Source organism: Dipodomys ordii, unplaced genomic scaffold (assembly GCF_000151885.1).
Source record: "Dipodomys ordii isolate 6190 unplaced genomic scaffold, Dord_2.0 Scaffold148, whole genome shotgun sequence".
NCBI classification, from domain to species: domain Eukaryota; kingdom Metazoa; phylum Chordata; class Mammalia; order Rodentia; family Heteromyidae; genus Dipodomys; species Dipodomys ordii.
Window position 1 is genome coordinate 219244 of NW_012267364.1, and position 15879 is coordinate 235122.

General features: G+C 49.6%; 1 protein-coding gene across 1 annotated transcript in view; it reads right to left on the reverse strand.

The window, feature by feature from the left end:
* Ldb3 (LIM domain binding 3) overlaps nucleotides 1-15879 on the reverse strand; it is a 73750-nt gene that overhangs the window by 14845 nt on the left and 43026 nt on the right. Inside the window, exons 9-13 of the mRNA XM_013032061.1 lie at nucleotides 14927-15109; nucleotides 12828-12970; nucleotides 4198-4286; nucleotides 3794-4149; nucleotides 1079-1263 (exon numbers count right to left, since the gene is read on the reverse strand). Of these exons, the coding sequence (XP_012887515.1) occupies nucleotides 1079-1263; nucleotides 3794-4149; nucleotides 4198-4286; nucleotides 12828-12970; nucleotides 14927-15109 (956 nt within the window). The remainder of the gene's footprint in view (nucleotides 1-1078; nucleotides 1264-3793; nucleotides 4150-4197; nucleotides 4287-12827; nucleotides 12971-14926; nucleotides 15110-15879) is intronic.

A 15879-nucleotide genomic window follows, 5' to 3' on the forward strand; every position in this document is an offset into this window, starting at 1 on the left:
TTTTTTTTTCTTTTTGCTTATATGGTGCTGAGGAATCGAACCCAGGGCCTCAGGCACGCAAGGCAAGCGCTCTACCACTGAGCCAACTTCCCAGCCCCCACAACGTTATTTCTGGCTTTTGGTCTTTCACTGGAGATAAGCTAAATCCAAAGAACTTTTACTGCCTGGGCTGGCTTCAAAGGGCAATCCTCAGATCTCAGCCTCCTGAGTAGCTAGGATTATAGGTGTGAGCCACACCCAGCCAAGGAAAAGAGGTATTTCTGACTTCCCTATCAGGGCCCTGCTTCTGCCCAAGTAGCCATCAGGAAACAGAGCAGAAGGGCCCAGGAAGCAGATCTTGGACAAGCTAAGGAAAGCATGGGAAAGGTTCCTAGTGTCCTGAGTTTGCTAGGTGCCAGGTTCTGTTTACTCTTCCATAAGCTATGATGCTTAATCCCCCATTAAACATAGAAGGGAGGTCCTGCTTTTTACTGCCACTATTCCCAAGGGGCACTGAGGGTCAAGGCCACTTGCAGGTGAATGGTAAGAACAGGCTATGAATGGATAACTAGCTTTACAGAATTCCCCTATCATTCCAAGCTGCATGGTCCAGGCCCATAATTATTTCTCTTTTTTTCCCATAATTATTTCTTGTCTCAAGTTCATTTGCTCTCTAGTTCACTGATGGCAAACCAAACTCCTTGTGGGAGAAAAATAAAGAGTTGCTCATTCTCTTAGCAGTCATTTCTTTTCTTTCATTTTTTTTTTCTTTTTGTTGGTCATGGGGCTTGAACTCAGGGCCTGGGAACTGTCCTCGAGTTTTTGTGCTCAGGGCTAGTGCTCTACCACTTTGAGCCACAGCTCTACTTCCAGTTTTCTGGTGGTTCATTGGAGATAAGAATTTCACTGGCTTTTCTGCCCAGGCTGGCTCTGAACCATGATCCTCAGATCTCAGCTTCCTGAGTAACTAAAATACAGATGTGAGCCACCAGCACCTGGTCATTTCTTAGTTTCCAAATGGAACCCCACAATCTTAGAGGGAAAGGAAAGTGGGATTAGGGAAAAAAGACAAGGGTCAATGGAGAGGGGTGCTGCCCACTTACCCCCATGATTTTGGTGTTGCACTTGGCACAGAGTGGGGCAAAGAACTGCTCATAACACCGCTCACAGTAAACATTGTTCTGCTCTTCCACAAAGCACACATCTGCCAGGGAGGTCTTGCAGTAGGCACAGTTGAACTCCTCTGGGTGCCAGGAACGGCCCATGGCTACCAGAAAAGGACCCCTGGGTAGGCAGAGAACAGTACCTGATAAGTAGCAACCCCAACCTGGAACTCACTAGTTCAAGAATTTCCCACTTTTGAGACTATTCGACTGGAAGCATAGAAAATTCTGAGAAAGCTCCATAAAGAAAGGTGTCTGCTGTTGTCTTACTAACAATAAAAAGAACCCAGAAGCAACTCAAATATCCACTGTAGGGGCAGGGTGTTGGGGCTTACAACTGCAATCCTAGATGCTCAGGAGGCTGAGATGTGAGGATCATGGATCAAAGCTAACCTGGGCAGACAATTCCATGAAACTCTTATCTCTAGTTATTCAGCAAGAAGCCCATACACACACACACACACACACACACACACACACACACACACACACACACACACACACACACACTATGGGGTGTAGAACCCAAATCTCTGACAAAAGGAGCAAAGAACCCAGACAAAAGGCCTAGCATCTTCCCAAGCCTTGCCTGGGCTCTGGGCTCATTCTCCTCACAGGCACCTGACCTGCGCGGCTCTGCTGCCTGACAACTGTTCAGATTTCTCTTATGGGTTCAAGGGAGTGATCATTTTGTAGTGTAGTTTTTTATAATAGTTTTTAGGGTATCAGCCACAGTTTTTTCTCCCTCTGCATCCTAATTTAAAACCAGTTTGAGTCTTTAAAAATCAATTTATTTCCTTTTTAATGGTCTCTTTTCGTGTTCAGTATTCATTTTATGTGTGCTGGTATGAGGGTTTGAACTCAGGCCTCATGCTCCTGCTTGGCTTTTTTGCTCAAGGCTGATACTCCACCACTTGAGCCATACCTTTACTTCCAGCTTTTTGCTGATTGATTGGAGATAGGACTCTCACAGATTTCTCTGCTTGGACTGACTAGAAGGCGTGATCCTCAGATCTCAGACTCCTGAGTAGCTAGGATGACAGGTGTGAGCCATTGGTACCTGGCTTGCTTTGACGTTTTTGAGACACAGTCTTATTTCTTGGCATTGGATTATGACCACAAATGAAAATGTCATTAGTCAAAGTTATCAGATTATCACTAATGCTAACTTTCCTAGTTTATCCAAGTGGAAAGGCAAATACTTTAAGTTACCTCTGAAATCATGTCACTATATTGCCATGACAGTAGGGCCCACCCAAGAAGAACTGGGAGTATTGATGAGGGAACTGGGATTTGACAACCTGCTAAATTTCTTCACTAGATTTTAAAGAAAATAAGAGGAAGAATAGGGGAAGCATTTACCCATAATTTTAATCATCAAGAATAAATACTCATTGGGCTGGAAAGGTGGCTCAGTGGTAGAGCGCTTGCCTTGCATGCCTGAGGCCCTGGGTTCAATTCCTCAGTACCACATAAGCAAAAAGCCGGAAGTGGTGCTGTGGCTCAAGTGTTAGCCTTGAGCTGAAGAGCTGAGGGACAGTGCCCAGGCCCAGAGTTCAGGCCCCACGACGGACCCTCCCCCCCAAAAAAAACTCATTAAATTACAGATTCAAGGCTCTTTTCTAGCTAAGATTGATTAGTAGCCTCAATCCAAAAATCAAAATCTGAAATGCTCCAAAATCCAAAAGTATTTTTGAGTGGCAGTGTGCTGCTACAAGTGAGAAGAGTGTATTTTTCACCAGGAGTGTGGCTTAAGCAATAGAGCACCTGCTAGCAAGTGCAGAGAACTGAATTCAAACCTCAGTACCACCAAAAAAAGACAGTATATTTTTTCATATACATAGGCTCATAACACACACACACACACACACACACACACACACACGCACGCACGCACGCACGCACAGAGTATTAAACAAGCATAATTCATGACTCCTGGCTGTTAAGTTTAAAGAGACTTGTTTTTTGTTGTTTTGTGTGTGCATTCTGGTCTTGGGCTTAAACTCAGGGCTTGGTGCTACCCTCAGCTTTTTTGCTCAAGGCCAGTGCTCTGCCACTTGAGCCCCAGCTCCACTTCCAGCTGTTTTGGTGGTTAATTAGAGATAAGAGTCTCACAGACTTTCTTGCCAGGTCTGGCTTCTAACTGCATTCCTCAGATTTCAGTCTCCTGAATAGCTAGAATTACAGGTATGAGCCACCAGCTCCCTGCAAAGAGGCTAGTTTTTTATTTCAGTGTCTACCAAAGCCTTGAGAGCCACAGGCCTGTCTGTAGAAAGACCCAGAAGCAACCCTAAAGGAAAGTGGAGTCAAAGCCAGCGCCATCAGCCAGTATGCCCAATAAACCTATTGAAAAGGCTGGAGATTCCCAGAACCCAACCTTAGCCCAAGGGAGAGCTCCAGGCACCAGGCACCAGGCACCAAGCTGGGAGCTCCAAAGCTTACCTCACTGGATCCTCCCATCTTCCCCAGGGCTGTAGGTGTCACACAGGAAAGGAAACTACAGCCCAGAGAGGGCCACACAGATATCAATCCAGAGGGACCTGAGGCTGCTAGGCCTGGCTGGTTTATCTCCCCACACCTGCCCTTCCACCTGCAGGGCTCAGCCCTTGGGTGAGCATGCTGCCACGCCTCCAGCGCCCCAGAAGCCATACCGGATGACGTTGTTGCAGTGGCCACAGAGCGGAGTCCGGCTGCTGGCTGGGAATCGCTCTGCTCTCTGGACAGTCCCTCTGGCAGGGGGGGTCACCTGGGGACCCATCTGGGTGTAGGCTGGAGCCCCCCGGGGCAGGGTCTGCTTGCTGATGGAGGTGGTGCTCTTGCTGGGGGCAAACTTCTGAGAGAAGCTGTCATCGGTCACCCAGGGGGGACGGCTGGCAGACTCTGCAGGACCCCCACTGTAGGCCGCTGAGGGTGCAGGGTTATAGTTTGGAGCAGGTGAGGGGGTATAGGCTGGTGCAGGGGAGGGAGAATAGGTGGGAGCAGGTGAAGGGGTGTAGGTGGGGCCAGGGGAGGGGGTATAGGCAGGGGCAGGAGAGGGAGTGTAGGCAGGGGCAGGAGAGGGGGTATAGGCAGGGGCAGGGGAAGGGGTGTAGGGAGTTGGACTGTAATTGGCCCCCGGGGCAGGGCTGTAGGTAGATGCAGGCACTGTAAACCAAAAATAACCAAAGAAATGTGTCAGGAATCCATTCCCCCTCCTTCCCTGCTGCCAGCCAGAGGAGTACAAAAGGTCACTGGGATAAGAGGACAGTTCAATTCACATTGGCAAAGGAGACATAGTGTGTGTGTGTGTGTGTGTGTGTGTGTGTGTGTTGTGTGCACATGCGTGCACATGCCAGTGCCAGTACTAGGACTTGAACTTAGAGCATGGGTGCTGTTCCTTCGCTTCTTCACTCAAGGCTGGAACTCTACTACTTGAGTGAGGCACATCTCCACTTCTAGTTTTTTGCTAGTCAACTGGAAATAAAAGTGTCCTGGACTTTGCTGCCCTAGCTGGCTTCAAACTGCGCGATCCTCAGCTCTCAGCCTCCTGAGTAACCAGAATTACAGGTGTGAGCCACCAGCACTCCACTAGGAGACATGTTATTGAACTTCTTTCAGGCTCAGATTTTAACTTTCTTCAGGGAACCTAAAGAAATAAATAGCAAGCAAGCCCAGCAGAGCCCTGGGGAGCTTGCACAGGGCTGGGAAAGGCATGTAGCTATAAATATTTGCAGCTGTGCAGGGTGGGGCTCAGCCAGCAGGCTGGGACTGCCTGAGCCCTACAGGGGCTGACAGGGAGCCAGGGTGTGAGGGTTCTTGGGCCTGGAAGAGGGTTGAAGTGAGTTGACTTAGCATGCACCAAAGGAAGCATTCATCTGCCACTGGGATCAGTAATTGGACTCTGAAATATTGCATTCTTGTTACACCTGAATCCAGCCCAGCCTTTGGGTTTTCAAGTTCATATTTCAGGTTTAGCTACAACTGCTTTGTACTGTGTGTGTATGGGGGGGGGGGTGGCCTGGAAGGATTCTGGCTGAGAAGGGGAAGGGTCTTGAAGGAATCACTCAGAGTGAGTCTGGGCAAAGAGATAGGAATAACACAGCCCACGTCTAGCTGCTCACTTGGTCTCTGGGTGCTCCCCAACCTCCCCCAGGACCCCCACTCTCCAACACCCTAGGTACCAATGGAGTAAAAGCAATCCGAGAACAGGAAAGGGAATACACTCTGTCTCCTGCCACTCACTGAAGCTGTGGACTCACAACACACAGGCCATTACAGCTGCCACCCCCAAAGCCCTCAGAACCCATTTATTTTATTTTATTTATTTTTATTTTTTGGTGCCAGTCTTGGAACTTGATCTCAAGGCCTGGGCACTGTTCTTGAACTTTTTGCTCTAGGCTAGCACTATACCACTGAGTCACAGCTCCATTTCCAGCTTTTTTGTGTGTGGTTCATTAGAGATAAGAGTCTTAAAAACTTTCTTGCACAGGCTGGCTTCAAACCTTGATCTTCATATCTTAGCCTCCTGAGTAGCTAGGATGACAGGTATGTGCCACTGGCACCTGGCTAGAACCCAAGTTTCTCCCACCTCTCACTGTGGACCTAGCTAGGCTGACCTAGCTGTGTCCTGAGACATGGTTCATCCTACCTCTGACTTCAGTGAAAAAGATTCTGGAAGCCTCACCTCTTCTGCCAGCCTGCTTCTCTTAAGAGACCTGGCAGGACCTCTTGCCTCCTCCTGAGCTAGATCTGTGTGTGCTAATGCATGTGCGTGCACACACACACACACACCAGCTGGCCTCAGGACCCTGGCCCCACTTCTGGTCTCTCTTTCCTACCTGATGCCTGGGCCATCTTGGGTAGACTGAGGCCAGCTTTCCCTAACTATGCATCTTTGATTCCCAGATGATGGCCCTTCACAGCTGGCAAATGTGGAACACACAGACATCCCTTATTGGAAGGGATAATGGAATAGGAAGGCATAAAACTCCCCCACAGCTTACCCAGGAGTCATCAGTCATAGTGGGAGTGTTACTGGCTCCTAAAAGGAAGAAGGACCTTCTCCATAAGAAATTGTCCCACCTACTGAGAAGGGGGTGGGATAGGCACACAGCAGATCAGCAGATCATCATCCTTACATTGTTAATATTATTATTAGATGAGGTAGATCACAACTGTAATCCTAGCTACTCAGGAGGCTGAAATCTGAGGATTGTGGTTCGCAGCCAGCCTGGGCAGGAAAGTTCATGACACTCTTATCTCCAATAAACTATTCAAAAAACCCGAAGTGGCACTGTGGCTCAAGTGGTAGAGCGCTAGCCTTAAGCTAGGGACAGCACCCAGACCCTGAGTTCAAGTCCAGGACCAACAAAATAAATAAGTAAAATGGTGTGTGTGTGTGTGTGTGTGTGTGTGTGTGTGTCCTGGAGCTTGAATTCAAGATCTGGGTACTAGCCCTGAGCTTTGTTGTACATCACTCTTTGTTTGTACTCTTTGTGCTCTACCATTTGAGCCACAGCTCCACTTCCCGATTTTATTTATTTATTTATTTATTTTTGGTGCTTAGTTGGAGATCAGTCTTGTGGCCTTTCCTTACCTGGCTGCCTTGAACCTTGATCCTCATATTTCAGCCTTCTGAGTAGCTAGGATTACAGACTTGAGCCACTAGTCCTTGGTTTACAATATCTTTTACCCTCAAGGGCATGAGGGGAGGGGGGGGAGGAAGAGAAACTCAGAAAGTCTCTAAAACCTTCTAATGCTTCTGTAAAGAACACAAGTCCAGTTCTATTTAGTGTTCCATGCAATTAGACATTCTTCCTTCCTCCCTTCCTTTTGTCCTTCCCACTTACCTCCCTTTTTCCCTCTCTTCCTCCTTCCTTTCCTTTTTTCTTCTTCTCCCGCCTTCCCTTTTGCTTCTGTTCCCTTCCATTCCTTTCCCTTCTCCTTCCTTCCTTCCAACTGATGCTAAGAATTGAAACCCAAAGTCTTGTTTGCTGCTCTACCACTGTCCCTAGTTGATACTTCCTGCATAGAGGAAACCCCATGTTCTGAAATGTAGCACAGCCATCGAGAGCCCTGTCTTGGGAGAGCCTGGGGCTGGGATTATAGTTTAGTGGTAGCTAGCTTGTTTAGCATGTAAAGACTTTGGGTTTGATTCCCCAGCACTACCCTTCAAAAAGTCTAGCTTCATGTCCCAACTCTACTATTTCCTGGCTCTCTATCATTGGGCAAGTTCCTGGGCCTCCGTTTCCTTATCAAAAAAAAAAGTGATAAACAACCCATAATACTCCATAAGGTTATTATAAGGATTAAAGGAAAATAGGAAATACAAAGTACTTAACTTAGTAGCTGACACCATGTGTGTGTCACTAAGTGTGGGTAGATGGCAAGGAGGGTGGCACCTGGGTCTCAGAATGGTTCAGCAAGGTTACATTCCCACCAAATGATATCCTTTTTCCAACCTAAAACACCTCCCATCCTTAAGCCTGGACAAGCCTTTGGTTAAGGCCGCAAGAAGTGGAGTAACATGGCCTAGTCATTGTCATCTCTATTGTCTCTGGGGTCTAACTCTATTCACTATCATTGGTTTGGGCCCACCTAGGACTGGGGAGAGGAGATAGCATGGAATGTCTTCCTGACAAGCCCAAGCGTGTGGTGACATTTGAAATGAAGGCTGCTCTTTCTTCTATGACTTGTACTCATTAGTTCCATTGCAGGGAAGAGGGTTAGGGGTCAGGCAACACCGCTTGATTTCTTTCAGAAGAGGGACAGCCTTTCAGCTGGGCACTCACTGGTGGCTCAAACCTATCATTCTAGCCATGCAAGAGGGTAAGAGCTGAGAATGGAGATTTGAAGCTAGCTGGGCAAGAAAGTCTCCTATGCCCCCCCACCCCAAATTACAGGTTTAAACAGGTCTGATAAAAAAGTAAATCCAACATACCTACCAGTCCCATAAAAGATGTAACCACACAGAGAGAAAATCTGCAAGAAAGAACTCTGTATTTTCTGATTGCCCAATGCTCTAGTAGGCCAGAGCTTTGATGCTAGCCCTGCCTAGGCAGGGAAAAAGCAGTGAGAATAAATTGTGTAAATGTCTTCTCATTGGTCAATGAATGTACCCCACAAGGTGAGGGATACCCAGAGAGGTACTGGCTCTTAGTCCTATGGCATTGTGGGTGAGAGAGGAGGAAGTAAGTTCCTTCGGGGTCCACATCTGGATGAATGACTTTCTGTTGCCTGGAGATTCCACTGTCCAGAAGGAGGAAGCCAGAGCGAGTGAAAGGTTATATGCCTCCTATGGGGACCACATCTTCACCATTTTGTTAGCTTTCCTTGGTTGTTAACATTGAAACTCCTAGTGTCTTACACAAGCTTGGCTAACTCTCCTGGACCTTTTAGGTGCTCTGCTGTCATCTTGCTTAAAGAGAATATCCATCTTGGAGCCCAGAGGTTTGCTGGTTTTGTGAGAGCCCCCAAAAGCCGAGCTGTGAGACCTGAAAGGATTGGGAGGATGGAATGCTTCTTCCCAACATGAACTCTCAGAACACTGAGAGTTTCCCGAAAAGTTCAATCAGTCCTGGCTTGGAGGGAATTCAGATTTCTATCCCAGCATAGGCTATTTCCACACCAATCTTTCTGGGAATTTGCAGATAGACAAAAATCTGTGTTAACCATAAGTCATTTACTACTTACACCTGCTTCTTAAGATAAAAAAGTTAGTCACTTGAGTAAAAATATACCACATGATTGGTGCTTGTGACTTCAAGGAAATTGTGACTTCACTGTGTATGCACCTGTACCCTACTCAATAAATACCTTGTAAAATGGACCCAGGACACCTGAAGCTAGCAGAGACTTCAGGCCCCTGGTTCCCAAACCTCAATTTCATGGTCCGGTGTCTGTTACTGTCTTGTCCCTGGTTTCCGGGGATTGCGACAGCTATTTATGATATTGGCAGAGGTAAATAAATACATTAAAACTAAGTTCACCAACTTTTTCACAAGGCAGTTTTGACTACCTGAATATTTCTTGCTCTCAGATTTTGGTGTCTCTCATCAAAACAATGGCTACCAGTGTGGCTTCCACATGCAGGCTGGTGGTACGCATAAGCTCAGGAAATAAATACACCACACAGCGCAACCAGACTGATAGTCCATTTTACAGAGGAGGAATTGAGCCTTGGAGAGTTCAAAGTCAGCCATCCGGCCAGCCAGCTGCCTAGCAAAAACCAGGACACCGGTCCAGCTCAACACCCCGGCGTAGCCACACCCTAGACTGTTGAGCAGGCTTAGGCCACGCCTGTCCCAGCAAACCTTGCTGCGGATCCACCTTTCCTGCCCCCCTTCCTCCTGCTGCCTCCCTCCCCCTTCCTCTCATGTGAAAGCCCCTGGGACCCCTTGGATTACCCTCCTTTTCTAACTTCCCTAACACTAGGATCAGCCTCCTTGTTTGGCTGTTTCCTAGCTCTCAGGGAGGCCCAGCCCTTCCTTGTGGCGGGGTGGGCCACCCCCACCCCCTACTTGGAGTCCCCCGACTCCCTGGAAGTGGCAGGGTGGGGTGGGTTGGAGCTGTTTTCCGGTCCCCTTTCCCCCTGTGCCCTTTAGCCTGCCTCGCCGCGCGACAAGCCCAGAGACACGATATCCATCTGGGAGCCTCGGGGCTCTGTTGCTATTTTCTGCATGATGGAATTCAGCACGTCCAAATTAGAAGGTGATATTTCATCTCTAATTGGCAAGTTCAAAAGGCTCCCTATCGCACTCGGAGGTCTCGAGACTGTGTAATTAAACAAGGTTGATCTCTGACTCACTCCGGGGCCGAGCTGGGCCTGGCTCTCCCGGAGCTCCCCGGCCGCCGCCCGGCCCGGCCCCAGGCCCGACCCCCGGGCCAACGTGGCCACCTGGACCATCCCTTCCTCGCGGGACCCCGAGCCGCTGCCCCTCCCGGGCCCCAGGTGTTCGGTATACTGCGCCAACGATAAGATCAGGCACGACGAACGCCGCCCTGGGCCCGGGGGAGGCCCGCAGGGAGCTGCCCGGGTCCCCGCAGCCGGGTGGGGCGCGGGCCCACGCTCCCTGCTTCGCCCGGGCCGCCAGCCAGCCGCCCCCGGACCTCCCTCGGCGGCCGGGCCTCCCCGGGACGGGAAGCTGGGGAACTGCCCGCCCTTCTCTCCTCCAGGCAGCAATGAGTTAACGTCTGCCGCGCCTGGGAACGGCGCGGAGACCCGCGGCTCCGACCCCGTCTCTCCCGCCAGGGCTCCTGCCCGGGACTGGAGCGGAAAGGCACGACGCCGGCCGGGCCTGCGGTGCGCGCCCAGCGGTGCGCGCCCTGGAGCCGCGTTGCCCCCTGGCGGGACCTCGGGGAACGACCTCGGCCACGCTGAAAGCGTCCAGAGGTTCTGTCACTACCAGGGGGCAGAAAAGCCCTCTGCGCAGGGACACACGCAGCCTCGCATCCACGAGCTCCCGCCACTGTTCCCGGTCTCCCAGGCGCGGCCACTTCCATCCTTTCCACCCAAGATCGGTCACATTGCAGCCCTATACAAAATGCCACTCCACCCCGGAGAGTTGTTGGGTTTCTGTTTTGTAGTGTTTTTGTTGTTGTTGTGAGCCAGTCCTGGGACTTGAACTCAGAGTCTGGGCGCTGAGCTTTTTTGCTTAAGGCTATCGCTTTACCACTTGCACCACAGCTCCACTCCCACTTTTTGGTGATTAATTGGAAATGATGAATCTCATGAACTTGTCTGCCAAGCTAGCTTCAAACTGCCATCCTCAGATCTTAGCCTCCTGAGTAGCTTGGGTTACAGGTATGATCCATCGGTGTCTGGTCAGCCCCTGGAGTTTTAACTTCAAAACTTGCTGCACTTGGCATACATGAACATACACACACACACACACACACACATCCTGATTTTTCAGATGAGGAAGTTGGAGTCTGAGAGATGGGGTAGATTTACTTTCCAGAGCAGCCTGGGAATTGTCAATGTGATACTAAAGTATTTCCTGCACTCTCAACACTGTGATCAGAATGAGTTTTATAAAACAGGACTGATCATGGCACCTCTGCCCCATAGGCCAAGCTCAATCTCCCCCAGACAAGGCCTTACCGGGCCCAGCTCCTCTGTGCCCCATCCCCAGGAGAAAAACTCAGTGGAGTCTCTCTTGTGCCTGAACAGGACATGCCCCAGAGTCTAGATGTTCAAGTGTTGCTCTTAACTTCTGGCTCCTGGGTAATTCACACTTATGCACAGAAGGCTTTCTCTGTGCCCCTTCCCTCTTCCTTAGAATGACCCACCCCATTCCTTCCCAGACAAGTCTGCAGATTTCCTGTCTTCATCAGTTTATCGTGTGTGTCTATGCCAGGCAAGAAGGACATGGAAGTTGCTGTACCTTCCACACTTCGTTCTGCTATAAATCTAAAACTGCTCTTAAAAAAAAGTCTAGCCAAGTGCTGGTGGCTCACGCCTTCTAGCTACTCAGGAGGCTGAGATCAGAAGGATTGTGGTTTAAAGCCAGCCTGGGCAGGAAAGTCAGTGAGGCTCTTATCTCCAATTAACCACCAAAAAGCTAGAAGTAGAACTGTGCCTCAAGTGGCAGAGCACTAGCCTTGAGCAGAAAAGCTAAGAGACAGTATTCAGGCCTTGAATTCAAGCGCCAGGACCAACACTTACATGCACGCATGTGTGCGCGCACACACGCGCGCACACACACACACACACACACTCAGGACCCTGAGCGTACTGGGTAAGTCCTCTACCATTAAGCTACATTTCTAGTCCTGTTCTTCCATTTTCTTTGCTTTCGCTTTATATCTCCTCATACCAGGCCCAAGTGAGGTAATAAGGGGGGAAAATCCACCATAGCCCTGCTCTACTAGAGTTCAGAGTCAGAATCCAATGGGAAAGAGGGGATGCCAGGAATACCAACTGGCACAGAAACGTAGGCTTCATATTAGCCTAAATAATTGCCCTTGGGCTTTAGAGAGTAGACCCAATTTTGGCTAGGAAGGCAAGGGGACATGGGCTAACTCTGCTGTCCCTGCTGGCCACCCTGGGCACTGACGAAGACGGGAGCTCAGAAAGAACAATGGCCAGTGAGTTGTGTTGGACCCATCCTGAGCAGGCCCTGTACCTCCAGATTTACTGCCTCTGCTTAGGAACCACAGAACCACAAAATAGACAGAACAGTTAAGATTCCCCTGTGATACAGTAAGTCCCACACCTGTGACATTTTTTGTGACAGCAATCTGTCCTCTAGCTTGAGCCAGACCCAGATTCATGGAGGAATGGTACTTTTTTTCCCTTACTCATTCCTCCAAACCTTCTAATGCTCACTTTGAACATAAATGTTTCAACCAGAACATCTGCTTCTTTCTTTGCTTTTCTTTTTTCTACTTTTTAGGTCCAAGACCAAGATTTGAATTCAGTACCTGCCTCTTTTGCTCATTGGCTAGTGTTCTATCAACTAAGCCATGCCTCCAAACCCTGAAACATCACGTTTTAAGAGCTAGGAGATCCCATCCCTACCTGGCACTGTCTACCTGTCTTCTAAGGCCAGATACAGGCTGCAAAGAATTCTTGTCCACAAATGGCTTCAGAAGGGCTGAGACTCAACAGCAGGGCCTCACTGGCCACCATTCTTCAGGAGATGTGACCTGAGAGCTCACCCTTTGTGCAGCCTGGACAGCCTTCCCTCCCATTCTGCTTCTCACCTGGCTGGTAGACAGAAGGCCGGATGCTGGCAGTGGTGACAACCCGGGGCTTGGGTGCAGGTGCAGCTGGACCTTCGCTGTAGCTTGTATGAGAAGCTGGTGCTGGAGAGGCAGCCGCTGAAGAGCTGTAGGCAGAGCCCGGCCTGGAACCAAGGGGAAAGAGTTACCATCAGGGACCTGGCAGCCATGGCAAACTGGCTCCCTGATCTCCAGAAGCCTCCACGAGCAGGAAATCTGATAGAAATATACTTGGGCTTGCACCTATACTCCTAACTACTAAGGATGCTGAGATCTGATATCAAGGGTCAGCCCAGATGGCAAATCTGAGAATGATCTCCAATTAACCACCAAAAAGACAAGTGGAGGTATGTCTCAAAGGTTAAAGCGCCAGCTATGAATAATAAGCTGAGCGCAAGTGTGAGGCCCAGGGTTCAAGCCCCATTACAGGAACACACACCAAAAGGTTCTTGGTGAACCTGGGCACCAGTGGCTCACACCTGTAATCCTAGCTACTCAGGAGGCTGATATCTGAAGATCACGGTTCAAAGCCAGCCTGGGCAAGAAAGTCTGTGAGACTCATCTCCAATAAACCACTAGAAAACCAGAAGTGGCACTGTGGCTCAAGTGGTAAAGTGCTTACCTTGAGATGAAGATCGCAGGACAGTGCCCAAGCCCAGAGTTCAAGCCCCATGACTGACCAAAAGAAAAAAAGGTTCTTGAGGGAGCTGCCAGAAGCTGTGAAGAAGTCAGAATCTTGCAGGAGTGGGGAGCTATACCCTGTGCTTAGTCCTACCACCTTTGGAGGGAAAGGAGAAAAGGTCCTAGCCTTTACTCCCCCATAGGACTGCCATGCTGTGGTGGGATCCAGGATGGAGGCAGGAGGGAAAAGGAGGGAAATAGATGTGGTTAGAGTTACCTGGTCCTCCATTCCCCAATACTTCCATGGACTTCAAAGCCTCCACCACCTGGCCTCTTCTTCCTACTTCTTGTCTGTCTGTCTGTCTGTCGCTTTTCTGTGCTGGTCATGGGGCTTGAACTCAGGGCCTAAGTGCTGTCCCCTTAGCTTTTTTGCTCTACTATTTGAGCTCCAGCTCTACTTTCTGCTTCTTAGAGTCTCACAAATGTTCTTTCCAGGGCTGGCTTCAAACTGCAATCCTCAAATCTCAGCCTCTTGAGTAGCTACGATTATAGGTGTGAGACATTGGTGTCCTATTATTTTGTCATTGCTGGTCCAAGCAATGGTCTCAGGTTTCTGAGCAAGAATGCTTCAGCAAGGGTTCATAGGAAGAAGCCACGAGGCTCCTAGCAGCTCTCCCAAGCAAACCCGGTCCACTTAGAGAATTCCTGCTGCCTCTTCCCACTGACTTGAACAGCCTCTCTCCACATGTGGCCCAGAAACCATGGGAGCAAATGGATGGGGGAAAATGTGTCCTAGTTCATTGCCCTCAGGAAATGCTGAACTTGGCCTCTGTTTTGAGGAGCTGAAAGTTCCAGGAACTCTGGAGTTCAGTAGCTTGTTTAATCTTGTCTGACTCCATGTTTCTCAATTCCATTTGTTTTTGAAACCCCTTTCTTCACTTAAAATTAATGAACACCTTGCAGAACATGTCTCTGCATCTTTCAGATCCTAAAGGGAACACACAATCAACACCCAAGGCAAATGGGTTATAGGTTGGGGGTGTGTGGAGAAGTGAACTCCTAGAAACTGACCTTCCTTGGCCTCTAGCTTCCTGTGTTCCTTCTACCTGCTCCCCATGGGTGCAGTACCCAACCCTGCAGAACTATAGGAGGAGAGATGCTACCTCTCTAGGGCTCTGGCCAGGAATAGCCCAAGGACAAAACCTACCGCCAAGCACTGAGAGGATCTAGGAGCAGAGATAAAATAGTCATAGGGACCAAGATCTCAGACTTAAGGGCTGTGCACACTTGCTCTGTCTCTGTGCCAAGCTCTGGCTAAATGAGGCCAATGTCTGCCCCTTCTGGGCTTGCCTATATTTCTGCAGGACACCAACCAATGGGCTCAAGCTGTTCGAAGATGGTTCCAGGGTGTTTCTGCTTTCCTTTCCCATAGTGATGGCAGACACCTGCAGGCCAATTACCTTGGACTATCCATAGGGCTTGAGGCAGGGGCTGTAGCAGAGGCGGTGGCAGCATGGGCAGCACCTGCAGCCAGGGGTGGCGAGGCTGCACTGGCAGAGGCAGCAGCAGGCGGCTGGGCAGAAGCGGGCAGCAGTGGGGTGGCGGCCTGGCTGGTGCACACCGGAGCATGCTCAATGGGGGTGCTGATGAGGTGGGACCAAAAAAGACAACCGGTCAAGGAGGACCCATGCCCCTGGACCCTTTGCATGGGGCACAGGGGGGGCAGCAGTGGTAGGTCTAGGAAAGCACCATTCTACCAAAACCAGCAGAATCTCCAGTACTTATACCTTCCATGGGCGGGGCCAGTGCTCCTCTGGGAACATAGGAGCAGACAGACCACACAGAGGCACCTGGGAATTTATTTATTTTTTATTTTTTTATTTTTGGGTCCAGTCGTGGGGCCTGAACTCTGGGCCTGGGCGCTATCCCTCAGCTCTTCAGCTCAAGGTTAGCACTCTACCACTTGAGCCACAGCGCCACTTCTGGCCTTTTTCTTTTTGTTTATGTGGTACTGAGGAATTGAACCCAGGGCCTCAGCATGTAAGGCAAGTGCTCTACCACTGAGCCACCTTCCCAGTCCCAACACCTGGGAATTTAAAACATATTCTCACTCTGGTACTAGAGCTTGAACTCAGGGCCTGGGCACTGTCCCTTAGCTTCTTCACTCAAGGCTGATGCTCTACCGCTCAGGCAATAGCTTCACTAATAACTTTTTCTCTCTCTCTGTCTCTCTCTATCTCTATTTCTCTCCCTTCCTTCCTTTCTTCCTCTCTTTCTCTCTCTTTTATATTTTTGTCCATGGGCCTTGAACTTAGGGACTGGGTGATGTCCCTGTGCTCTTTTTCTTAAGGCTAGCATTCCACACTTTGAGCCACAGCTCCATTCCCAGTTTTCTGGTGGTTAGTTGGAGATC